Source organism: Haemaphysalis longicornis, unplaced genomic scaffold (genome assembly GCF_048455015.1).
Source record: "Haemaphysalis longicornis isolate Haplotype H1 unplaced genomic scaffold, Haemaphysalis longicornis Haplotype H1 scaffold_10, whole genome shotgun sequence".
NCBI lineage: Eukaryota > Metazoa > Arthropoda > Arachnida > Ixodida > Ixodidae > Haemaphysalis > Haemaphysalis longicornis.
In genome coordinates this window covers 73,961,968-73,981,201 of record NW_027526204.1, presented here as the reverse complement: position 1 = coordinate 73,981,201, position 19,234 = coordinate 73,961,968, and the positions used below count along the sequence as shown (strand labels likewise).

Genomic DNA, 19,234 nt, shown 5'->3' with positions numbered 1-19,234 from the left:
TCTGCCCATCTAACTTTCTGCCGCCCCCTGCAACGCTTGCCTTCCAACTTACCTGTCCAACTTACCTGTGACAATGTACCGTGTTCCAGTTGTTTCTGCGCGTGATAAACATGGGATCTGATTTTGTCGGTGTGTTACGAGTGTTCCCAGTAAGAGAATTAAGAGGACGCAGAGGCTGCTGCCACTGCCTTTTTTCAACGTCCAAAAGAATTGTAGAGGAGGCCTGGTGCTTGTTACTACAGTATAGGTAGCTTACGAAGCGATTCGAGATGAAGTGAGACACAGAATTGGTGTGCGTCTATCAATCTTGTCAAGACGTTGTCGTGTGCAGGAAATTTTGCCCTCACGTGCGTTCCCGTAGGTGTACTTCCAACAACGACGTGATCGACACCTAAGTCTTTTAGTGACCCAGAGGTTAAAACGTATGTGGTATCAGTGGTGACAGCTGAGCTTCATTCAGCGAACTTTAATAAAAGTGAATGAGTGGATGTTGTACTGCAGGTATTGTTCCTCCTCCGAGAATAATATCCCGGAAAAGGGCTTTCCGTTGAAGGTGTGCTATATCTCTTCGCGACTCATGCCGCCTCGTTTGCTCGGTTGCTGAATTGGCGTGCTGTCTATGCGTGTGACTGACTTTCTCATGAAGCAGAAACGCCAAAAGAACATGTGTTAGCTACATGAATTGCACTTGAGAGATTCCAAGGGTAGTCTCAACTAACCTGTTCCCCTTCCTGCAACACGCCCTCGAGGATGCTCAGTGTAGTCGCACCTCAATAGATTGTACGTATTACCCCACGCCAAGGTTAAACAATGATTTCAATATATCTTCTGGGTTTTATTCCATTCATTTCCTGCTATCTATCATACCTATTTACTTACCAGTCAACCTATTATCCATCCATTGATTTATTTACTTATTATCCATCATTTATTTATTTAACCATCAATCCATTCACTTGTCATTCCATCCACCTACCTACCTACCTACCCATCCATCCATCCATCCATCCATCCATCCATCCATCCATCCATCCATCCATCCATCCATCCATCCATCCATCCATCCATCCATCCATCCATCCATCCATCCATCCATCCATCCATCCATCCATCCAACCATCCATCCCCCATCCATCCATCCATCCATCCATCCATCCATCCATCCATCCATCCATCCATCCATCCGTCCGTCCGTCCGTCCGTCCATCCATCCATCCATCCATCCTCGGTACCACTCCCGGTTCATTGTAATTACGTCTTTCAAGTAGAAAGAAAAATATAGACAGGACTGTGGCGCAGTTATATTTGAAAATTTGTTGAAACCGAGAACCGTCGGTTTTTATAACCCGCTGAGCTTTCAGATGATTTCTTTTCGCGGGTTCGCCGCTATGGGGTGACGCCGCCGTGAGGCCCATCACGAAAGCGCACAAGTTGGTTTTTGACATTTTCAGCGCCACTGCTGCGCAGTGTCCGCGCCAATTATTACACCGGTGCGGACAAAGACTCTTGTTATTACCCTTTAGCTTCCGTCTACACCGTTGTTTATAGTTCGTCTTCGGATGAAAGGGCACGAGTCGCGTTTTTATCGCTGTCATTGTTCTGAACGATTTCAATGTACCATTCAAGTGTCTGACGCTGTAGTTTATCCACCTGCCGTCGTTTGTTTACGTTCTCTTGTTTATGCATACCAAGTAGACTCCCAAGAGTTCGAGAAATAAACGCGCAGCTAGTTGCGCTTACTCTGCCGCCGTAATGTTTTCAGCTCTCATTGCAGTGCAATCCCTTCTATTGCAGGCAAAAAAAAAAAAACATTTCGCCAAAAAAACCTTTTTTCGTGGTTTCACCCAGCCCCCCCCCCCCCCCCCTCGGAATTGAGCTCGACTGTAAATCAGAACGTGTCCAATTATCTCTCTTTGTGTGCGGGCAGTTTATCTATTCATATTGCCCTCAGCTTCAGGCGCGTTGACCTTTCAAAAGCAAGAGAAGGAGGATATATAAATCTTAATTAGCCTAGCTTTGACGCTGGGCACTGTTAGAACCCCCGTCGAGTGGAAGGGGGATGCCTTGGCCATGGCTAGAAGTCCATGACCCTACAAAATGAAAACACCGAAGCCTTTAGGCGCGCTAAGACTAATTACATATAGGTCATAGCTCGGGTCTACACAGCTGTAAAGGTCAGCATTGTCACACCTCGTCTCTGGAGCCCGGGGGTAACTTTTTGCACTTTTTTCGCCCCCTCGCCGCGAGGCAACGACACCGGTATGTGCTGCAGAGAATGCTGTTCGGTAGCTTGAGGCAAGGTTGATTGACTAAGCTGCACGTTTAAAAATCCAGGGACGCCTAAGAGCTCCTCCTCAATCAATCAATACATCAATTGTATTTGTCACCTTTGCGAATTGCGCCTATTTGTTCTGTTGTGGATGCGAAACGTGTGTCCACTAAATGCCCAAGGTGCCTTGTTTCGCCTCGCGTTGTCGAAGAGCTGTGCAATCTTTCACTGGAGATGCTTTGCTTTGCGATACACCTGAACGCTTTCGAATGGCTTCGGTCTGTCTCCTACGCGTTGCGCAGCTGCTCGTTCACGCCAGCGTGTATTGGGAAGTTGACAATGATAGTGAACTTCGATGCTTTTTCTCTGTCTCCCCTCATCTGCAGTGTACTGGTGGAGACGATTACCTCCCACTACTTGCGAGTTTAAAGAAGCAAGCTGACACAAACTTTGTGTTACGTTTCTTTCTCGCTGTTATGGGTGCCTATCAGCCCACCAATCTTAGAATGGCACATAAGATGGTCAGCCGCAGCGTAAATAACTATTTACAGCCTTGTTTATTTGTGTCAGTTTCGGTCGACAAAACGAATGCGGAGGCGGCCGCCATGACAGGAGGACACTCGTGACGTCACCATTCTTGTCGCTCGTCTTCCGTTCTGGACGCGCATGCTTGCGTCCAGGCCGGCCGTGGTTTTCACTATGCATCTCCCAGCGCCCGGGCAGCATGACGCCAGTTCCAACATCATGACGTGATAGACACGCCGGAAGAGCGCGCGCGAACCGCAGCCAACGTGCGGGCCCCGGTCTCACGTCGGCAGTTTTGGGCCAGGAGGAGCAGATGGCGTCATGCTGATGCCGATTGCGAAATGGCATCAGTTCTGAGCTTTCACGTGTCTTCTGAGCTTTCATGCGTCCTCTAGATTGTCGGCATCCTCGATTTCCGCAAAACTCTAAGGCCTGCCGCCTCACGCAAGGATCTTCTTGCGAAAGACCTAAGAGCCAACTGTTTATATGTACATAATCTTAAGGACCAAGCTCCGCGCTGCGCGCAGCTGCAAGAGCAAGGAAGAGAAGGACGAAGGCGAAAGTGCGGCAGGCATCGATTTCAGTCTAGTTTGTTCGTTTGTTTGTTTGTTTGTTTGTTCGGTTTTTGTCTTTATTCGCACCTTGCACAAAGTTCTATTGTGTAGCCTAATTTCAGCATGAAAGCTTAACTTGTCTTGGCCAATACCCCTAAGTGGGTGCGCACCACTGCTCGTACAGCACCAACAAACCAGCCAAACAAGCCTTCCTAGAAAACCGCCTCCGTTCATTACAATTCGCGCAGCCGCCAAACCTTCAGGCACCGTGTGATCCATCTTCCAGAACTGGCCTCCCTCCCGGCCATACAGCCGGAGGAACTGTCTTCAGCAGGCTTCGAATTCTTGCAGGCCTTCTAGAGCCTCTGTACGAAAAAATCCGTTGGGGCAACCAGCCGATCAATAGCGCCTTGCTGCACGCAGCTAACCGCCAGCCCCCAGGAGAACCAACCTCGGAAACGGCCTTCCACACTTTGCCAGGGTCTCCGTGACTTCCGCTGTTTCCTGCATTGTGTGCTGCGATTTCCGTGAACAGTAGCCAACCACTTCTAATGGTTCCCACCGCGTCTGCACATGACGGTCACACATTTGGAATTATCCAGGCCCTCTCAGAGGTGCCTCAACGACTTCGCCACGTCGCGTCCAGCCAAGAGTGCGCTGTTCCTCGCAGTGCGGCTTTATGGACAGCGGTGATGGTAGTCCACGTATTGTGCGGCTTCCACGATGACCCCGTTCGCTGGATAGAAACGATAGAAGGTCACATGCCCTATGTAATACAAGCATGTAAAGCAGTCACTTTCAGAACAGCACCTGAGAGATACTGCCCAAGCATGGAATGTGTACGAAGGACGCTCGTACCCGACCTTGTCCCTCTTGAACGGAGCGTTGGTCGCTCCATCTGGCGATCTGGCAAGGGCGTTCGACGACCGCTTCATGCAAGTTCATTCTCGTCGCCAAGAGCAAAGACGCCTGTGCGTACACACGTACGAAAAGCTGAATTCCACCCCCCCTCCCGAGGCCAGCCCGGGGGGGAGGGGGGGGGCGGAGTTTGTTGTCTTGCACGCCACGAAAGAACCGTTGGATGGTAAAGCTAAAAAGCTTTGCTTGAAAAATATAAGCTGAAGACAGCAACCCATAGAGCAGACAAGCAGTAAGGTTATTGTGAATGTTTTCACCACTAAAGTCATGTCTACCTTTTCTCCTTGCACAATTTGCCTTGTTATGGAAAATACCATTTCTTCCTAGGCTCGCTTCAGCACTCCTCGGGTAGTGATCTCTGTGGTGCTCAAGTGGATTGCGCTCGTGTCTCTCCTGCTGGGCTGGCCCGAACTTCGCCAGAGGACGCTGCCCAACACCTGGATAAAATGCTACTCACTCCTGGACGTCGCATACTTGGTAAGCCCGTGTAGAAACACAAGAGCCATTCGACATGTCACCCTAGTGGTGCTCAAGTGTGTCAGTTAGCGCATCCATTTGTCTCGACCAGTGTTTTTTAAAAAGCACGCAATTTCGACATATTTGCGGTGGTGAGTTACGATGCAAAGCGCGAAGAGAATTAGTCTTAAGAACTCGAAGAGAAACTCAAGCCACGGGCATTATTACTGTTACATAAAATTGAGGAGCCATTGCAATAACACAACTTAGCCTATAGCAAGACGAATCATGGAATCCTGCAGCACCTGCAGAACGGCTCCCTCCAAGTTCATAACGGAATTCTTCATGACATCGTTGCAGTCGCCTGCCTATCAACGTTTTGAGAGAAACTGTATTATTGTCGTACGCCAGAAAAACGTCACGCAATAAGTAAAATTGCGAACATATTCACTTAGCTACAATATTTTAAAGGCATTTTTAAGGAATCAAAACGTTTTAACTAGTGACGGCAGGGCAGAAGAAAATGCAATACAAAGCGCCGTTAAAGCCGTACCCAGTTGAGAAGTGCGGCACTAGAAAGGAAAATCTCAAGAGTAACGTTGAGCGTCGTCTTGATTTATTACGTTCAATCTGGTCGCAGAAGGCGAGAGAACTTTGTTCCAAAGTATACCCACATTGAAGAGACAAATGTATTCAATAGGAATGAGATATATGATTCGCAAAGCGATAGTATTCGTTCAGATTCGTGTGAATGAAACGTCCACATTCCTGAAACCAAAGGTTTAAAGGTAATACACAAAGTAAATGATGAGCCCTGCAAGGTAACCCTGTTAGGATACTTCCGGAGCGAATCCACAAAAGTAATATAACACAAAACATCCTAACACCAATAGAAACAAACTATATTTTCATTAGGCATGCCAGTGATAGTACTACAATTAAACGATAGTCATTAATGCATGTGTACTAGAGCGAATAGAGGAAGGGCACATGGAGCACATTTGTGCGAAGGGAACTGAAAATTGAATCAATCAAGCAACACATGTAATGAGTTCATGCACTTGTTTTCTTGATATGTACCAAACATGAAGAAGAAATACATTAAAGTTGCAGGCTTGGATGTGTAGAATACGCCCATCTGCACATGCGGGCTATTCCGCGAGCACAACTCACGAACAACCCAGGTTTGAAACAGGTAAGCCACCGAAGAGCGTTGGAGTGTTCCTTAAGTAGAGTGGTGCATACACAGACACACATTAACGCGTAAGTAAACCGCAATGAATTCATCTTGTAGGCAGCAACACTACCGCGAATTGAGGGCGCTCATTACGAGCCTTGCTACAAAAAAAAAATGTTGTTGCAAAGGCACCGGACTTTCGGGTAAAAAGCGCACTCTGAAATTTCCGAATTTAAAAATGCCACTTTTTCTTTGGTTTTCGCTTCTCCTTCTTCGGTCGGGGCCGTACCATGAGTATTGGCTGGAGCTTAGTTTCATTTACTTTTTGGTTTTATACACGTTCTTGTTTCCCTTCTTTTGCTATCTGTTTTCTTCCTCCTTTGACTTCTCCACTTCTTCCTCACCATAATCGTCATTATCCTCTTCATCTGGTTTTTCTTCCATTTTCCCCCTTCTCCATCTCCTCCACATCCTCTACCCCTTCTCCTCCTGTTCTCCTCCTTTTCCCTTTTATAGCTGTAGATAATGCGCACAGGATGAAATTCTGACCAAAGCTGCAGATGCGACTTACTTAAAGGGACTCTGCAACACTTCCAACAAAGGCATCCACTCTTTCTTCCGCGTCTGGAAGCACTGCAAAAGCTATAGTTATCGTCAGCACGCAGCGTCAGTGCGTGATTTGCTCATCGCACCAGATACGCGTTCCGTTTCTGCTTTGCTTCTGTGGCTTTCTTTTAAAAGTGGCTATCGAATGCGTCCATTGCTGCAACCGAAGGAAAGCCTACCAATAGCAGCTACATCGCCCAAATTACGTAATTCAAGCTGTTGAAGAACGCCAAGAAGAGACAAGAGTCGTTTGAGGAAGTTTCTAAGTTATTTGATGGGAGAAGAGCGGTAAGTTTTTGCTGAGGTCCTTGCGGCCGCCTAATATAAGTACTGCATGTGTCGGTTGGCTACGTTCTGCAAGCATTTAAGACTTGGAAAAAGTTTTGAAAAAAAAAAGCGTTGCAGGGTCCCTTTAACACTGGCGCGCGTTTCTATGTTCTGTTTGTTCCAGATCCTCGTGGGCTGCTCATCAATATCCGCACTCTGCCGTAGTGGCCAAGTGGCAGGCATCGACGACGGAACCACGTTCGCCATTCGTCACTCGACCGAGGACATCCTGTCCAGCTTAGCTGAGACCGCTGCTCTCGTACGTGAAGTCCAATGGGCTTTCCTCCCTTCCACTACAAAGGAGACGGGTTGGAAAATATTCGCAGATATTTAGCCCTGGGTAGCTTTACTGATATTATCGAACATACGCTAGGGTTGCGAGCAGCAAAGCAGACAGACGGCAACCACATCGAAAGTCTTGACCCTCGACATAAGACTGCCCTCCGGGACTTCAATTATCCACAAAGGGTCCATGCTAAAGTAACTTCATCTCTTGCCATTAATTGGAATGAAGGTCCAAGAATTTTACGGCGCAGGTAGATCTATTATTGCTCCTTCATTAAAACTAAGGCTGCGGGCTTACTGTAACAGTTGTGGTAAAAAACAGGTTGAGCTAAACAAAAATATGAAACTTCACACCCTTTGAGCATCCGTAGCTTCGAGGGAGCATAGGGGAGATAAATATTTTCTTGCAGTTTTAAGTGTAGGATCCTTTTCGTGGGCTTTGTCGATCGGAGGTTCGAAATATTGAACTTTTTATAAACGCCAGAAAATTATCTGAGTATAAAGCTAGTCGAAACAATATTTGTCACCAAAGCTAAAGCTAGAAACCTGGAACCGATGTGTATATCCGTGCGAGGGTTCTCAGAATATTGCCGCCATAAACGTGGTGGAGCTGTTATCGACGTATGAGTGCGAATTATCACATCGGAAATGGCAAAGGATTGGCCGACCACATACCCATTATACATGAAAGTGAGGTTCATACTGTCACGAAGCCAAAGACGACGCAGTTGTCTTCAAGTAAAACAGGTTTATTGGAGCGAACTTGTGCTCCCCTAACAACTCAACGAATACACAGGCGGCGAAGCAGCAGTCAAAGAAGTGACGTGCGCAAGCGAGCGTCGGCGAGTCGAATACCACGGCGTCTGCCTTGCGGTCATTTATCTTTCGGCGCGAGTATTTCTCGAACCGTCGATTTACATCCTGGACATTGTAAATAAAAGAAAATTATTCTGGGCTAGTGACGTTAGGGCGAAGCGCTCTCCTTATCGAAACGAGACAACCCATGCGGCATAAAAATGAAGAATGAAACCCGCGCTTCGCTTGAAATATAGATAACACAGCCGGGCGTGGCCGGACAGTAAAAACAAAACATAAACAAACAAACCCAAGGCATGGTTCCCGGCAATATTATTTATTTATTTACACAATACTGCAGGCCCAATGAAGGTCCCAAGCAGGAAGGACATAACTACAAACGATGTACTATAAACAACAAAGTTCAAAGAACATGAAAAGTGCGAAGGTTAGGGACATCATTCAAACAACGCATAAGAAAGAAATTTAACACATTAACAATACAGGTCAAAAAGAAATATGGTCAATTGAGTCAATGCTATTTAAGAATGATGCAGGTAATTGATTCCATTCGGTTACAGTGCGCGGGAAAAAGGACAATCTTAAAATGTTAGTTCTAGCATTGAAGGGCGTTAGAGAGTCGGCGTGCTGGTGTCGTGTTCTGCGAGCGGTGAGTGGTTAGTTGTATTGGTCTGGTCTCATTGACAATTTATTATTCTTGAGAAGGTAAAGATATTTTAATCTTTGTATTTTCTGCCTGAATTCTAAGGTTGGGATGTTATGGTCTCTCATGAGTTGGGTTGGTGAATCGTTAGAACGGTATTTCGAGTAAATGAACCGAACAGCTTTACGCTGAATCATCTCAAGTGCATGAATGTTAGTTTTTGTGTAAGGATCCAATATGATACATGCATACTCCAATTTAGGTCTTACAATAGATGTATATGGAAGCATTCTAACACTTGCAGGATCATGTTTGAGCTTACGTCTTAAAAGACTCAATTGACTCAATATGTTCCCCACGTTCATCTTACATTTGTCTAGCGAGAACTTGAGCAGTGTGACGCAACTCTGTGTCTTCATTGCACTTCCCTCCTGTGGCGAAATCCAGTTGGGCCTCGCATTCGTTTCTCTGGTGCGCTTCAAGGACGGCCAAGCGGTTTCCGGCTTCATCTGGGCCGTCCTCGGACTCCTGTGCACCGCGGGCGTGGCAGACTTCGCAGGCCGCTACAGGGCGCTGCACTTCGTGGAACACGTACGTAACGCTAACGTTTCGGAATTCTTATGGGCTGGAAGACAATATCAGCAGGGTTGACTACTATGACAGTTGTTACATTGCATTTCCAATGCGATACAGCGCAAACGAAGGCGAGTGATGGAAAAGAGACAAAGGTGCACACACGCAAGCGCGCACACAAACACACCCACACGCGTGCTCCCGTATGGTCAAAATAGGCACGACTCAAAAGGGATAAGAAGGGCGGAAAAGGATAGATGAAGTGATTCGTTTCTTTTATGTGCGGGCAGTGAAATATAAAAAGGTTTTAGAAAACATGGGTAAAAGTATGCGCCCTTGGTATGATCTCAGCACACAATTATCGGCTAACGCGTCCTACGCATCACCAATTGAGCTACCACGGTGGTTGCATTCGCTTTCATTTTCTGGTGTATTTTACGCGTGTCACCGTGTGTGTGTGTGTGTGTGTGTGTGTGTGTGTGTGTGTGTGTGTGTGTGTGTGTGTGTGTGTGTGTGTGCGTGCGTGTGTGCGTGCGTGCGTGTGCGCGTGCGCGTGCGTGTGTGCGTGCGTGTGTGTGTGTGTGTGCGTGTGTGTGTGCGTGCGTGCGTGTGTGTGTGTGCGTGCGTGTGTGTGTGTGCGTGTGTGTGTGCGTGTGCGTGTGTGTGTGCGTGCGTGCGTGTGTGTGTGTGCGTGCGTGTGTGTGTGTGCGTGTGTGTGTGCGTGTGCGTGTGCGTGTGTGCGTGTGCGTGTGCGTGTGCGTGTGTGTGTGTGTGTGTGTGTGTGTGTGTGTGTGTGTGTGTGTGTGTGTGTGTGTGTGTGTGTGTGTGTGTGTGTGTGTGTGTGTGTGTGTGTGTGTGTGTGTGTGTGTGTGTGTGAACACACACACACACTCGCGAAAATGACTCGAGCGTCCGCGGAGTGTCAGCAGCAGTCTACTGGCCGGAAACCCTTTTATGCCGCTTGTGGCAGAATGGGCACCGAAACCGAGGGCTATACGCTATGCATGTAGCGCATGGCAGTTGAGAATGAGAGGTTCGTTGAACGGTCGTAGACTGGAAAGTGAAAAGACAAGTAGCCGAGGAAAGATTGGAGGTGATTTGTTTAATCTCCGTTTTGAGCAGAAAATATAGAGGCGTTAACAACCGTTGACATTGCCAATTCCAATATACGCGGTTGCGATGCATGGCTTCAGCACAACATTTTCTGTCGCAGCATCATGGCATTGTGTACTCCGACGCCGGCTACGCGCCTTCACTGGTGGTCACAGACGCCGTGTCTATGTTGTTTCTCCTGGGCGCATTCTGCTCCATGGGTCTTCGCTACAAGATCTACTACAACAGGGCTAAAGGAAAGGTAAGAGTGTCAGAGCGAGATTTCTGCTTATGTTCATTTATCCTTTGCCGTACAATTTCTACGGCACAAGAGAACGGAGCTCCGTGCGCACAGTTCAGAGTCGGCGTTTATTCTCGCTTTCTCAAAGCTCCAGAAGAAAAACAACGGATGCCTCGAATTCACATCCACAACCAAGGCTTCTGAAAGTAAGCCAAACTCTAAAATCTGCTCCGGAAGAAACGCCGTCTCTCAGAGCATCACGGCGGAAATAGTGGTAATATAGTACTTGGGTACAACTTGAGAACGGCAACGGAAGTTGCCTCTGTGCACCATCACCGCAGCCGGATGTCACTCCGCGCGGCGCAAGTACGGCGTTACTGGGAATATTTTGAACATGGCGCGAGCCGTTTCCGTAATTTTCTTTACCTTAAAATGCTTTTAAAGTACTTCAGCGGCGCCAAACAAACTATGTGAGAAAAGCCAGGCGATATCAAGTATTCATAGCAACCTTCTTTCAAAACGCGCGCGCCCGTTGATAACGCGCGCGCCCGTTGATATCTTGGTCCGCCGCTTCGGCGGAGTGATACCGTACATGGGCTATTGCCGTTCTTAAATTGTTACCGGGTATAGTACCTCATATCATCACCCCCCCCCCCCCCCGGACCCCCTTCATCCCTGCAACGCACCGAGCAGAAGTTCGGGATCTTTTGATCAAGCTTATGTAATGTAGCCATGGAGCTAAGCTTCAAGTATGCATTTTGAAAAGCGCCTTATGAGTCTTTAGAAACGTAGTAGTTTAGGAATGCTTTAATAGGCCTCCGGCTGAGCGTCCGCGTTCCCGATTGGACTTGTCGTAATCGACCACCGCTATGCTCTGTCTCTCTAAAAGGACTATCATCCAAACCGCATGCTTATCCCCCGCAGGAGGGGAGCAATCTGAGGCGCAACATGAGCCGGAGAAAACGACGAACACAGCGGTTTGTAGTTCAGCGCTGTGTCTGTCGTCGTCTTAAGCTCTTGTCCCACCTCTTTAACCCTTCGCCCACCGTAGACTAGCTGAGCTCATCCACACATGTACCGCTCCAACCAAAGATGAGCTACGCTCGTTCACGCTAAAACAAACGTCTGCGCGCTACCGCAGTCAACATGATAAACTGCTACCGCAGTTTATTTTTCATGTTAGTCATGTTTAGCATCTTGTTCATCATGTTAGTTTATTTTGAACCGCTTTTATCTATTATACAATTGTTCTTTTGCCATTGTTTGACAACTTGATGACAGGAGATGTCGGCGTCTGCTTTCGCTTGACGACAGGAGACGCCGACAGCCCGAGCCACTAAGGTGCTGGGCCCCTAAAAAACTTCGTTTAACCCTTTCGCTCGCGTTCACGAGTATAGTCATCATGCGATTTTGTACCAAAATGACCGATGACAAGTATAGTCGTCATCCGTCGTGACTGTACTCGACCGATGACGAGTACAGTCGTCATCGGTCATGACTGTACTCGTCATCGGTCATTTTGGAGCCCCGACGGCGCTTTTTTGCATGACATCACTGTCATGCGGTGAAGCCAACTCCGAGCAATCTTTTTTTTACACAATAAAGAAAAAAAGGAATGTTATTTTGTCGAAATATTGGTGCCATGTGAAACCATCTTGGAGCGATCTTTTTTACAAAGTTAGAGAAACGAAGAAATGTTATTTCATTGAAATAATGGTGCCCTTTTATTTAAAAAAAAGCCCTACAAATGGAGAGAAAAACAGTTTTCGGTAAATTTGGTACATTTCTTTTTTTACGGTACGGAAAGGTTAAGTGCGGAACACTTTAGGGGCCCAGATTGTCGTCATAGCTCGTCCGGGGTCACGCTGTCTAACCACCGTTACAGTCACGTGGCTTCAGGCACCCAAACAGAGGCTTCGAAGAGACTTCCCCTGGTCGGGGTCTAACCTGGATCCTTCACGTTACGAAGCCGATGTAAATCCCATTGCGCCACACAGGCACCCGTCCCTCATATGCAAAGGGGTGGAGGGTGATCTTGCGCAATAATATAAAATAAGTACATAAGAATATAAAACCAGGAAAAAAATCATGAATTAACGCATTAATTACCCCAAATAATAGACACTCAATTCAGTGTTTTTTATAAGCCTTTCCAGGGGCTGCGGCATCCTGTCTTGACTACTCACGGTATCACCGCCAGGCTGATACTGAAATTAGCCAAGAGAGGGCACCAAAACCCCTCTGGCGAATCACTGCTCCGCACTTGCAGCTTTCACGTTGAGCGGAACTGGTTTAATTTTTTGCTCTGTTCCACTCCTTGGCCCCATGGACCGATTTTACCAGCTATCAACCATGCCAAGCTTACATTACGTATTCGGTGGGAATCAGCTTGAATAAAACAAACACAAAAGGAAGAGGGCGCACTATGTCCAAAAGGACGGCATATGTATAGGGTCCCGTGTAGCCCCGTACCTATCCGAAATCTTCCTGGCCGCATGTGGAAGAGCAATCGAGTCCAGTCTCGAAGAAGACAGCGTCCTTTCAATTTTTCGCTACGTAGACGACTTCCTCGTCTTGTGCAACACAACCACAGATGCTCCTCCAAACCGTTGCCTGAACGCTGTCCTCAAAGTCTTCAATGAATGCTGCCCGGACCTCTCCTTCACACACGAACTCCCTGAAAACGCGTCGATCAGGTTCCTGGACATCATCATTCACTTCCGGCAGCACCACGCCTGTTGGAGGTACGAGCCCCGTTCGTCCAAGGCCTTTCTTCCCCACGCGTCTGGCCACTCCAAGACTGTCAAGAGAGCAGTGGCCACTACTGCCTTGCTATCGGCACTCAAGAAGTCCTGTCCGCACCAGATGGCTACCAGCTTCGAAAGACAGGCCAGTCGCCTACAGAACGCCGGATACCCAAAAAGCTTGCTGAAACCTGTCTGCGAAACGCTCCTGCAAAGGATAAAGGGTAAAGAGAAGAGACGGCCTCCTCAACCCACTGAAGAGGACAGAAGACGGTTGGCAGTGCTGCCATACGTACATGGGTTTTCTCATGCCATGAAAAAAGTGGGAAAGAAACATGGCATCAAGGTCGTATTCTCCGCCCCCAATAAGGCCTACGGCATGTGCCGTCAGGTTAACAGGTGCGCAGCGTTGCCAGTTTGTGACAAAAAACACCAGACAAGGTACGCAGATTGCAGCAAAAATGTCGTCTACAAAATTCCCCTGAAGTGCCGGTCCGTTTACATCGGACAAACCGGCCGATGCCTGAACGACAGGGCCCGAGAGCATGCTGCTTCGCTCCAGAACCCCTTCCGGCCACCTTGCCACCCACGTTCGGGACTGCCCCTGCGAAGCCTACGTGAACAAAATCGCAGTTATCGGACGGAAGAGAAGTAGAATCGGACGAGAGATAGTTGAAGCATTGGCGATAGACGAAGCTGGAGATAGCTGCGTCAGTGTGCCGTCTGTGGCACTGTCACGTACCGAAAAAGAGTTTCTGCGCAGTAATCTTCGCTAATCATTTAACTGACTGACGTGAACAAGCTTTTTATAATTTTTGTGTTTTTCGTATGTATATATCTGTGTTTCCTTCAGTAAAATTCCAGTTGATAGTCAGCAGTGTGTCGTGTTACTCCCTCTTCCTTTTGTGTTCGTTTTATTCAAGCTGATTCCCACCGAAGATGTACCAACTAGCACAGACCAGAGCCATTTTACATTACGTACTTTTGCTAAGTTCGCATGTAAGTTGTACATGTTAGGTGTTCGCTGAACTACACATAGAAGCCAATGGCATCTGACTCAGTCTTAGAAGCGTATTCTCACAGAGAAAATATTTAAGGAGCCTGTCTTAGCAACATGCATGTATAAACGGTATCCATTCTTAACGAGGCAGAGCAAATGTTTTGTTTCCCGTCGCTGCAATAGGTAATAAGATCATGAGCTCACGTTTTGTGAGCAATGTGAACCGTACACCCATAAAAATCAGAGTACACACGCGATTCATAGATGCCAGGAATTTGTTTTGCACTCGGGGCCTGGGCAGAAAACACTTGAAGGCGGCGCAGCAGGCAAGCAACGGATATCTACGTGGCTCATAAAAACGTAATTTAAAAGGGCTATATGAGTCTTCGCGCTCCTTAGACGGTCTATATGAATGAAGTAGATGCTGAGACACTATAAGGCATGAAAAATTAATTTTGCTGGCTTGCACCATGACTCGTAACGTTTAAGAGAACGATACAGCGCAGTAAAAAAGTGTATGGTCACGTTGGTTGCATGGAACCATTGAAGACTGACTCTTACGCCGTGTCACGTTTTTATGTTCAGACTGAAATTGCCTGTTCGTTTCATTCATGTCTTTGAATTTGTTTATTAACGTGTTTTTATGTTCAGACTGAAACTGCCTGTTCATTTCATTCATGTCTTTGAATTTGTTTATTAAATATCTACGTTCTAAACACGCTTTATGTGGACATGCAGAATGTTAACAATCTTCTTGCACTTTGAAATCGCCAATTACAAACTATCATGACTACTATGGCTACTGACTTACACTGACTCAGTCGAGACTCTACCGCGAAATACAGCTCAGACATTAAAGTTTCTGTGAAGACCAAAAACTCAACAAAAGTTGTGTTCGCCGTTTTGCTGATCTTTTCCAGATTGAGACATCCTTGAATGAAGACACCCGATCACCACTCGGGGTCGTGTTTTGCTCGGCCCTCTACAGGTGAGAAACGGCGAGGCAAACGCTAAGTCTCACTTCGAGCTTTGTGGTGTTTTGGGGAGGTCTTGCATGTTCGTCTCTATGCCTTCAGTAAGCCGAGTCCACATGCATGCTCTCAGCGCATCGTTTTCACAGTCCAGGGAACTACCCTGAGTACTCTTGTCTTGCACCGCTTGTCGGCCGCAAGAAGAACAACATTCACTCGGACACCATTACGCCCTGCATTTCTGCGCTGCCTGCTCTTCTGCAACCAAGGCAGGTTGTTCGGACTGAGTTCAGAAGGGTGAAAACTCTGTTGCCCTTTTTGACCGAGGAAAACGTCTCCAGTGTCAAGCTTTGCGATCCTGTGGCCGATAAATGTCCTCTGTTGTAATTTCCAGCAGCCATCTCACTGCAACAGGTTCAGATTAAACGTTGTGTTCAAGGCACTGCATTATGGTACGACTGGACCATGAACTCGTTGGGCTGCTCTAATTTCTGTGCCAATAAAATATTCCGCAGTCTCTTTGAGGAATTAACTTCATTATTTATGCTTCACTCGTTTTCCTACATGAAGAATTACAAATCACAGATTTAAAACCGATAAAACGGCATGGTTTTAACAGAGCTGCTCCTCCAGCAGTGTGGCGTCGCTCGAAAGCAGCCGTAAGGCTAATCGTACACGGACGACCTAAAACAAGTTGCGTGGTATGTGCCCCCCGTGTTAACACTAGTAATTCGACCAGCTCTAACGATTCCTCTATAGCTAATAAATATAAAGATATTACCCACAGCAGTTTTAAAAACAGTCACCAATTTAGGGTTTTGCAGCCCTGTGGTCGCCGTTAGAATATATATTTAATAGAGCTGGTTCGATTCGGGTACTCCAGCTGGCCATAGTCGGGAAGAAATGAGGTGAATGTGGGGCCATGGGAAAAGCAAAGGGAAGATGATATGTGATCGTGCAGACCGGCTTCCCCAATATACTAGTGAGGTGAATTAAGGACCACCTTTCTGCGTTCTGTACATTCTTTGGCATGGTTTCACCCCAGCAGCGTCTTTTTTCAATTTGACTACGAGGCAGATTTTGTTCAGCTAAATCGTTCACCTGGACTTCGACTACCTGAAGGGGATGATCCTGTCCAGTCCGGCTATCATGGGCGGACAACGCTTCTCGAAAGAGCACAGGGTCGGGACGAAACAAGGACAACAGAACGATAGGCTGACTAAGAAACAAAGTTTTTGTTTCCATGGACGCCTTATAAGGGCATGCTGAAGGTGGAGACAGAAGCAAACAAGCAATGTTTCATCTAATTGTCCTTAATTCGTTCGTGCCGTGCGTTTCCTCAAGTCTGACATCATGTACAAACCAGCTCAAAGTTTTACGTTGTTGACGGCCAGACCTCGACATATGGACAAATACACGCCGCTGATTAATCTTCGCTTTCGTGGATAGCCATCATGATGAAATTTTCAAACTCCGTGCATCGTCCAACACCCTACAGGTCGTCGACTTCAACCACTTACATCGGAGTCGCCCCGCCTTGCACTACCAACGTACTCCGTCTGATTTCACCGGTGTAGTTGCGTTCACAACTATTAGGTTGCGCCTATCACTTTTTGATTTCCATCACCTCCTTCCGTTGCACCTCACGTACGAGAGATCACAAGTATCCGACTAATTGCAACACACATTTCCCCATTGTTCATTGCGCAGACACATGAAGAACGTGATCCTCCTGGGGAAGGTGGAACAAAGGGACCTTCCCCTGTCGAGCCAGCGCATGAAATGTGCGCCACTCGCCCGAGACGTCTGCAACCGCCTGGAGCGCGTTCAAGAGTGAGTGCACGTTACCGTCGTTATCTCACCTTCTCAGAAGCTAGCTGTCGCGTCCACGATTGTTCCGATGCTTTAAAGGGGCCATTAATACAAGATGCAAGTTTGTTTTATTCAAAAAGTTTGGTGTTTTATAGTACTCCCGGAGCTTTCCGGGCGGCAAACATCACTGAAAAACTAAGCGGTTTCAACCAAAATTTCATTTCTCCCGCTGCATCGTGTGTTTCGTGACGTCGGCAAGTAAGTGATCAGGGCAGTTACCAAAAACAAAAGTTAGTATGTTGACTGAGGCTGTCGACAGCGGCATAAACATGCCTTTTGTTAGCATGGTTACCATTTGTCTTGATAGGTTGCAGTACAATATTGGCTCAGGGACCGCTGTCCGCATACGGTTGTCTTAAATACGATAGTATTGCTTGGGCTACTTGAACACGGTAATTCTGTCCGTCTGTCTGACCCTCAATTCAGCCACCCAACCAAAGTTAAGGCGCAAGATTAACGAGACCTTTACATAGGCAAATCCATTTCTTAACACCTAAACCTGGCGGCAACAATCATACTGGTGAATATAGCATTACGTATATGTGAGACAAAGCATCAGTAAATAAGTGATAGTTGCAGTGTCCCTTCATCCAGAAATGCATGAATGGTTGATACATGGAGCCGTCTTGGCAAGACCGAAAGGTGCATTAACGTTCGGCTTCAAGAGCATGCCAATTCACTAAAAGTGAATGCCGGCAGTCACTTAGCTACGTATTCCAGTGGATGTGGGTGCAAAAAGAAATTTGATCAGTGTGATATCGTCCTGCAAAATGCTGACCAATGCATCAAAGAAACCTATAAAGATTTTTGTATTAGTAAGTGGGATGAAACGCGCGTAAGCAAAAAGCAAACCGTTTGTAATACCGTTTGAAATTACCATTTGGGAGGGCTAACTTGACCATACAACTCAGACAAGAAAAAATGCCGGCAGTTTTCCCAAGATTCTGTCATTTGCGTTTTCCGTTTCGCGCATATGAAGTTTTCTTCCCTTTCGCTTTCGATTGCCTTGCACACCTGTCTTCGGGGAGCTTGCAAGAGACAGAATTTGGTTGTAAGCGCTGTTTTCCTGTCTCCTAGTGTACTTGCCGTTTGTTGGGATGTTTTCTAGTGCTTAAAAGGCACAAACCCGCCCATTTGCAGCCTGTTCTGTTGGAAGCGTTGGTGTTTAAGGGAAATGTATGCACCACAGCTGCGGTACTGAAGAAAGTGCCGATTTGCCAATGAGTACAAAGACAACATTCACAAAAGCGAAGAGAAATTCAAGTGATGATTTTCACGCCGGATTGACGGCAAGAAAAAAAATATCGGTTGAAGTAAGCTTGACGCAGATGGCGCAGCCATGAAGTCTGAAGTCCTATTTTTAACTTCGCGTAGTTACCAGGCAAGTGTGCCCAGTTCGCCGCACTCGTCAGTATGTGATATGTTTAGTGCGGAAAAGTCGCTAGTGCGCCGCATGGCCGCTCTCTGATTGTGATTCTCTGATTGCGATTGTTATTGTGACACAAGGAGAGAACAATGTCTGGAAGCAAAATTACTGTCACTTCTCTCACGAAGTTATCCCCACTCTTTCAAAAAAAACTCTTATAGTCAGCATAACATAATTGTTACTGTGGCTTTTACAAAGACTTTTGCATTAAAAAGAACGGTAATGTAGGTTTAAGTTAGAGTTTTTCTTTAGGTTTATATGAACTTGTGTCATTACAACCACACAATTCCAAGAACTGCCTAATCCTATATGGCGCAGTTCCACACACTAAAATATAATTATGCGATATGCTTTACGCATAAATTTAATTGTGATATCTGTCATGAAGTCTGGTGCAACACAAGCACGCTGTTATCGGGGTTTTTTATCAATGGGGGGGGGGGGGGGGGGAGGGAGGAGCAAGGGTCTCTGAAGCGCAGTAACTTGGCCCTGTCACTCCAAATAATTCGCAGCGCACCACCACGGCGCGTCCCATACCCTTCCCGTAGCGTCTGTGCGTTGAGTCTACACATTGTTTTATAAACCATACTTCAATAAATTTATCCATCCCAGGAATTCCTGCTGTTCTGCCATCATCATCATCATCACCAGCCTATCTACGCCCACTGCAGGGCAAAGGCCTCTCCCATTATTCTCCAATTACCTCGGTCCTGTGCCAACTGTGACCAATTTATCCCCG

General features: G+C 46.8%; 1 protein-coding gene across 1 annotated transcript in view; it reads left to right on the top strand.

Moving 5' to 3' along the window:
* LOC144158764 (ATP-binding cassette sub-family C member 4-like) overlaps positions 1-19,234 on the top strand; it is a 76,536-nt gene that overhangs the window by 1,220 nt on the left and 56,082 nt on the right. The window contains exons 2-7 of the mRNA XM_077689902.1: positions 4,594-4,743; positions 6,957-7,091; positions 9,024-9,167; positions 10,363-10,503; positions 15,147-15,214; positions 16,908-17,030. Of these exons, the coding sequence (XP_077546028.1) occupies positions 4,594-4,743; positions 6,957-7,091; positions 9,024-9,167; positions 10,363-10,503; positions 15,147-15,214; positions 16,908-17,030 (761 nt within the window). The remainder of the gene's footprint in view (positions 1-4,593; positions 4,744-6,956; positions 7,092-9,023; positions 9,168-10,362; positions 10,504-15,146; positions 15,215-16,907; positions 17,031-19,234) is intronic.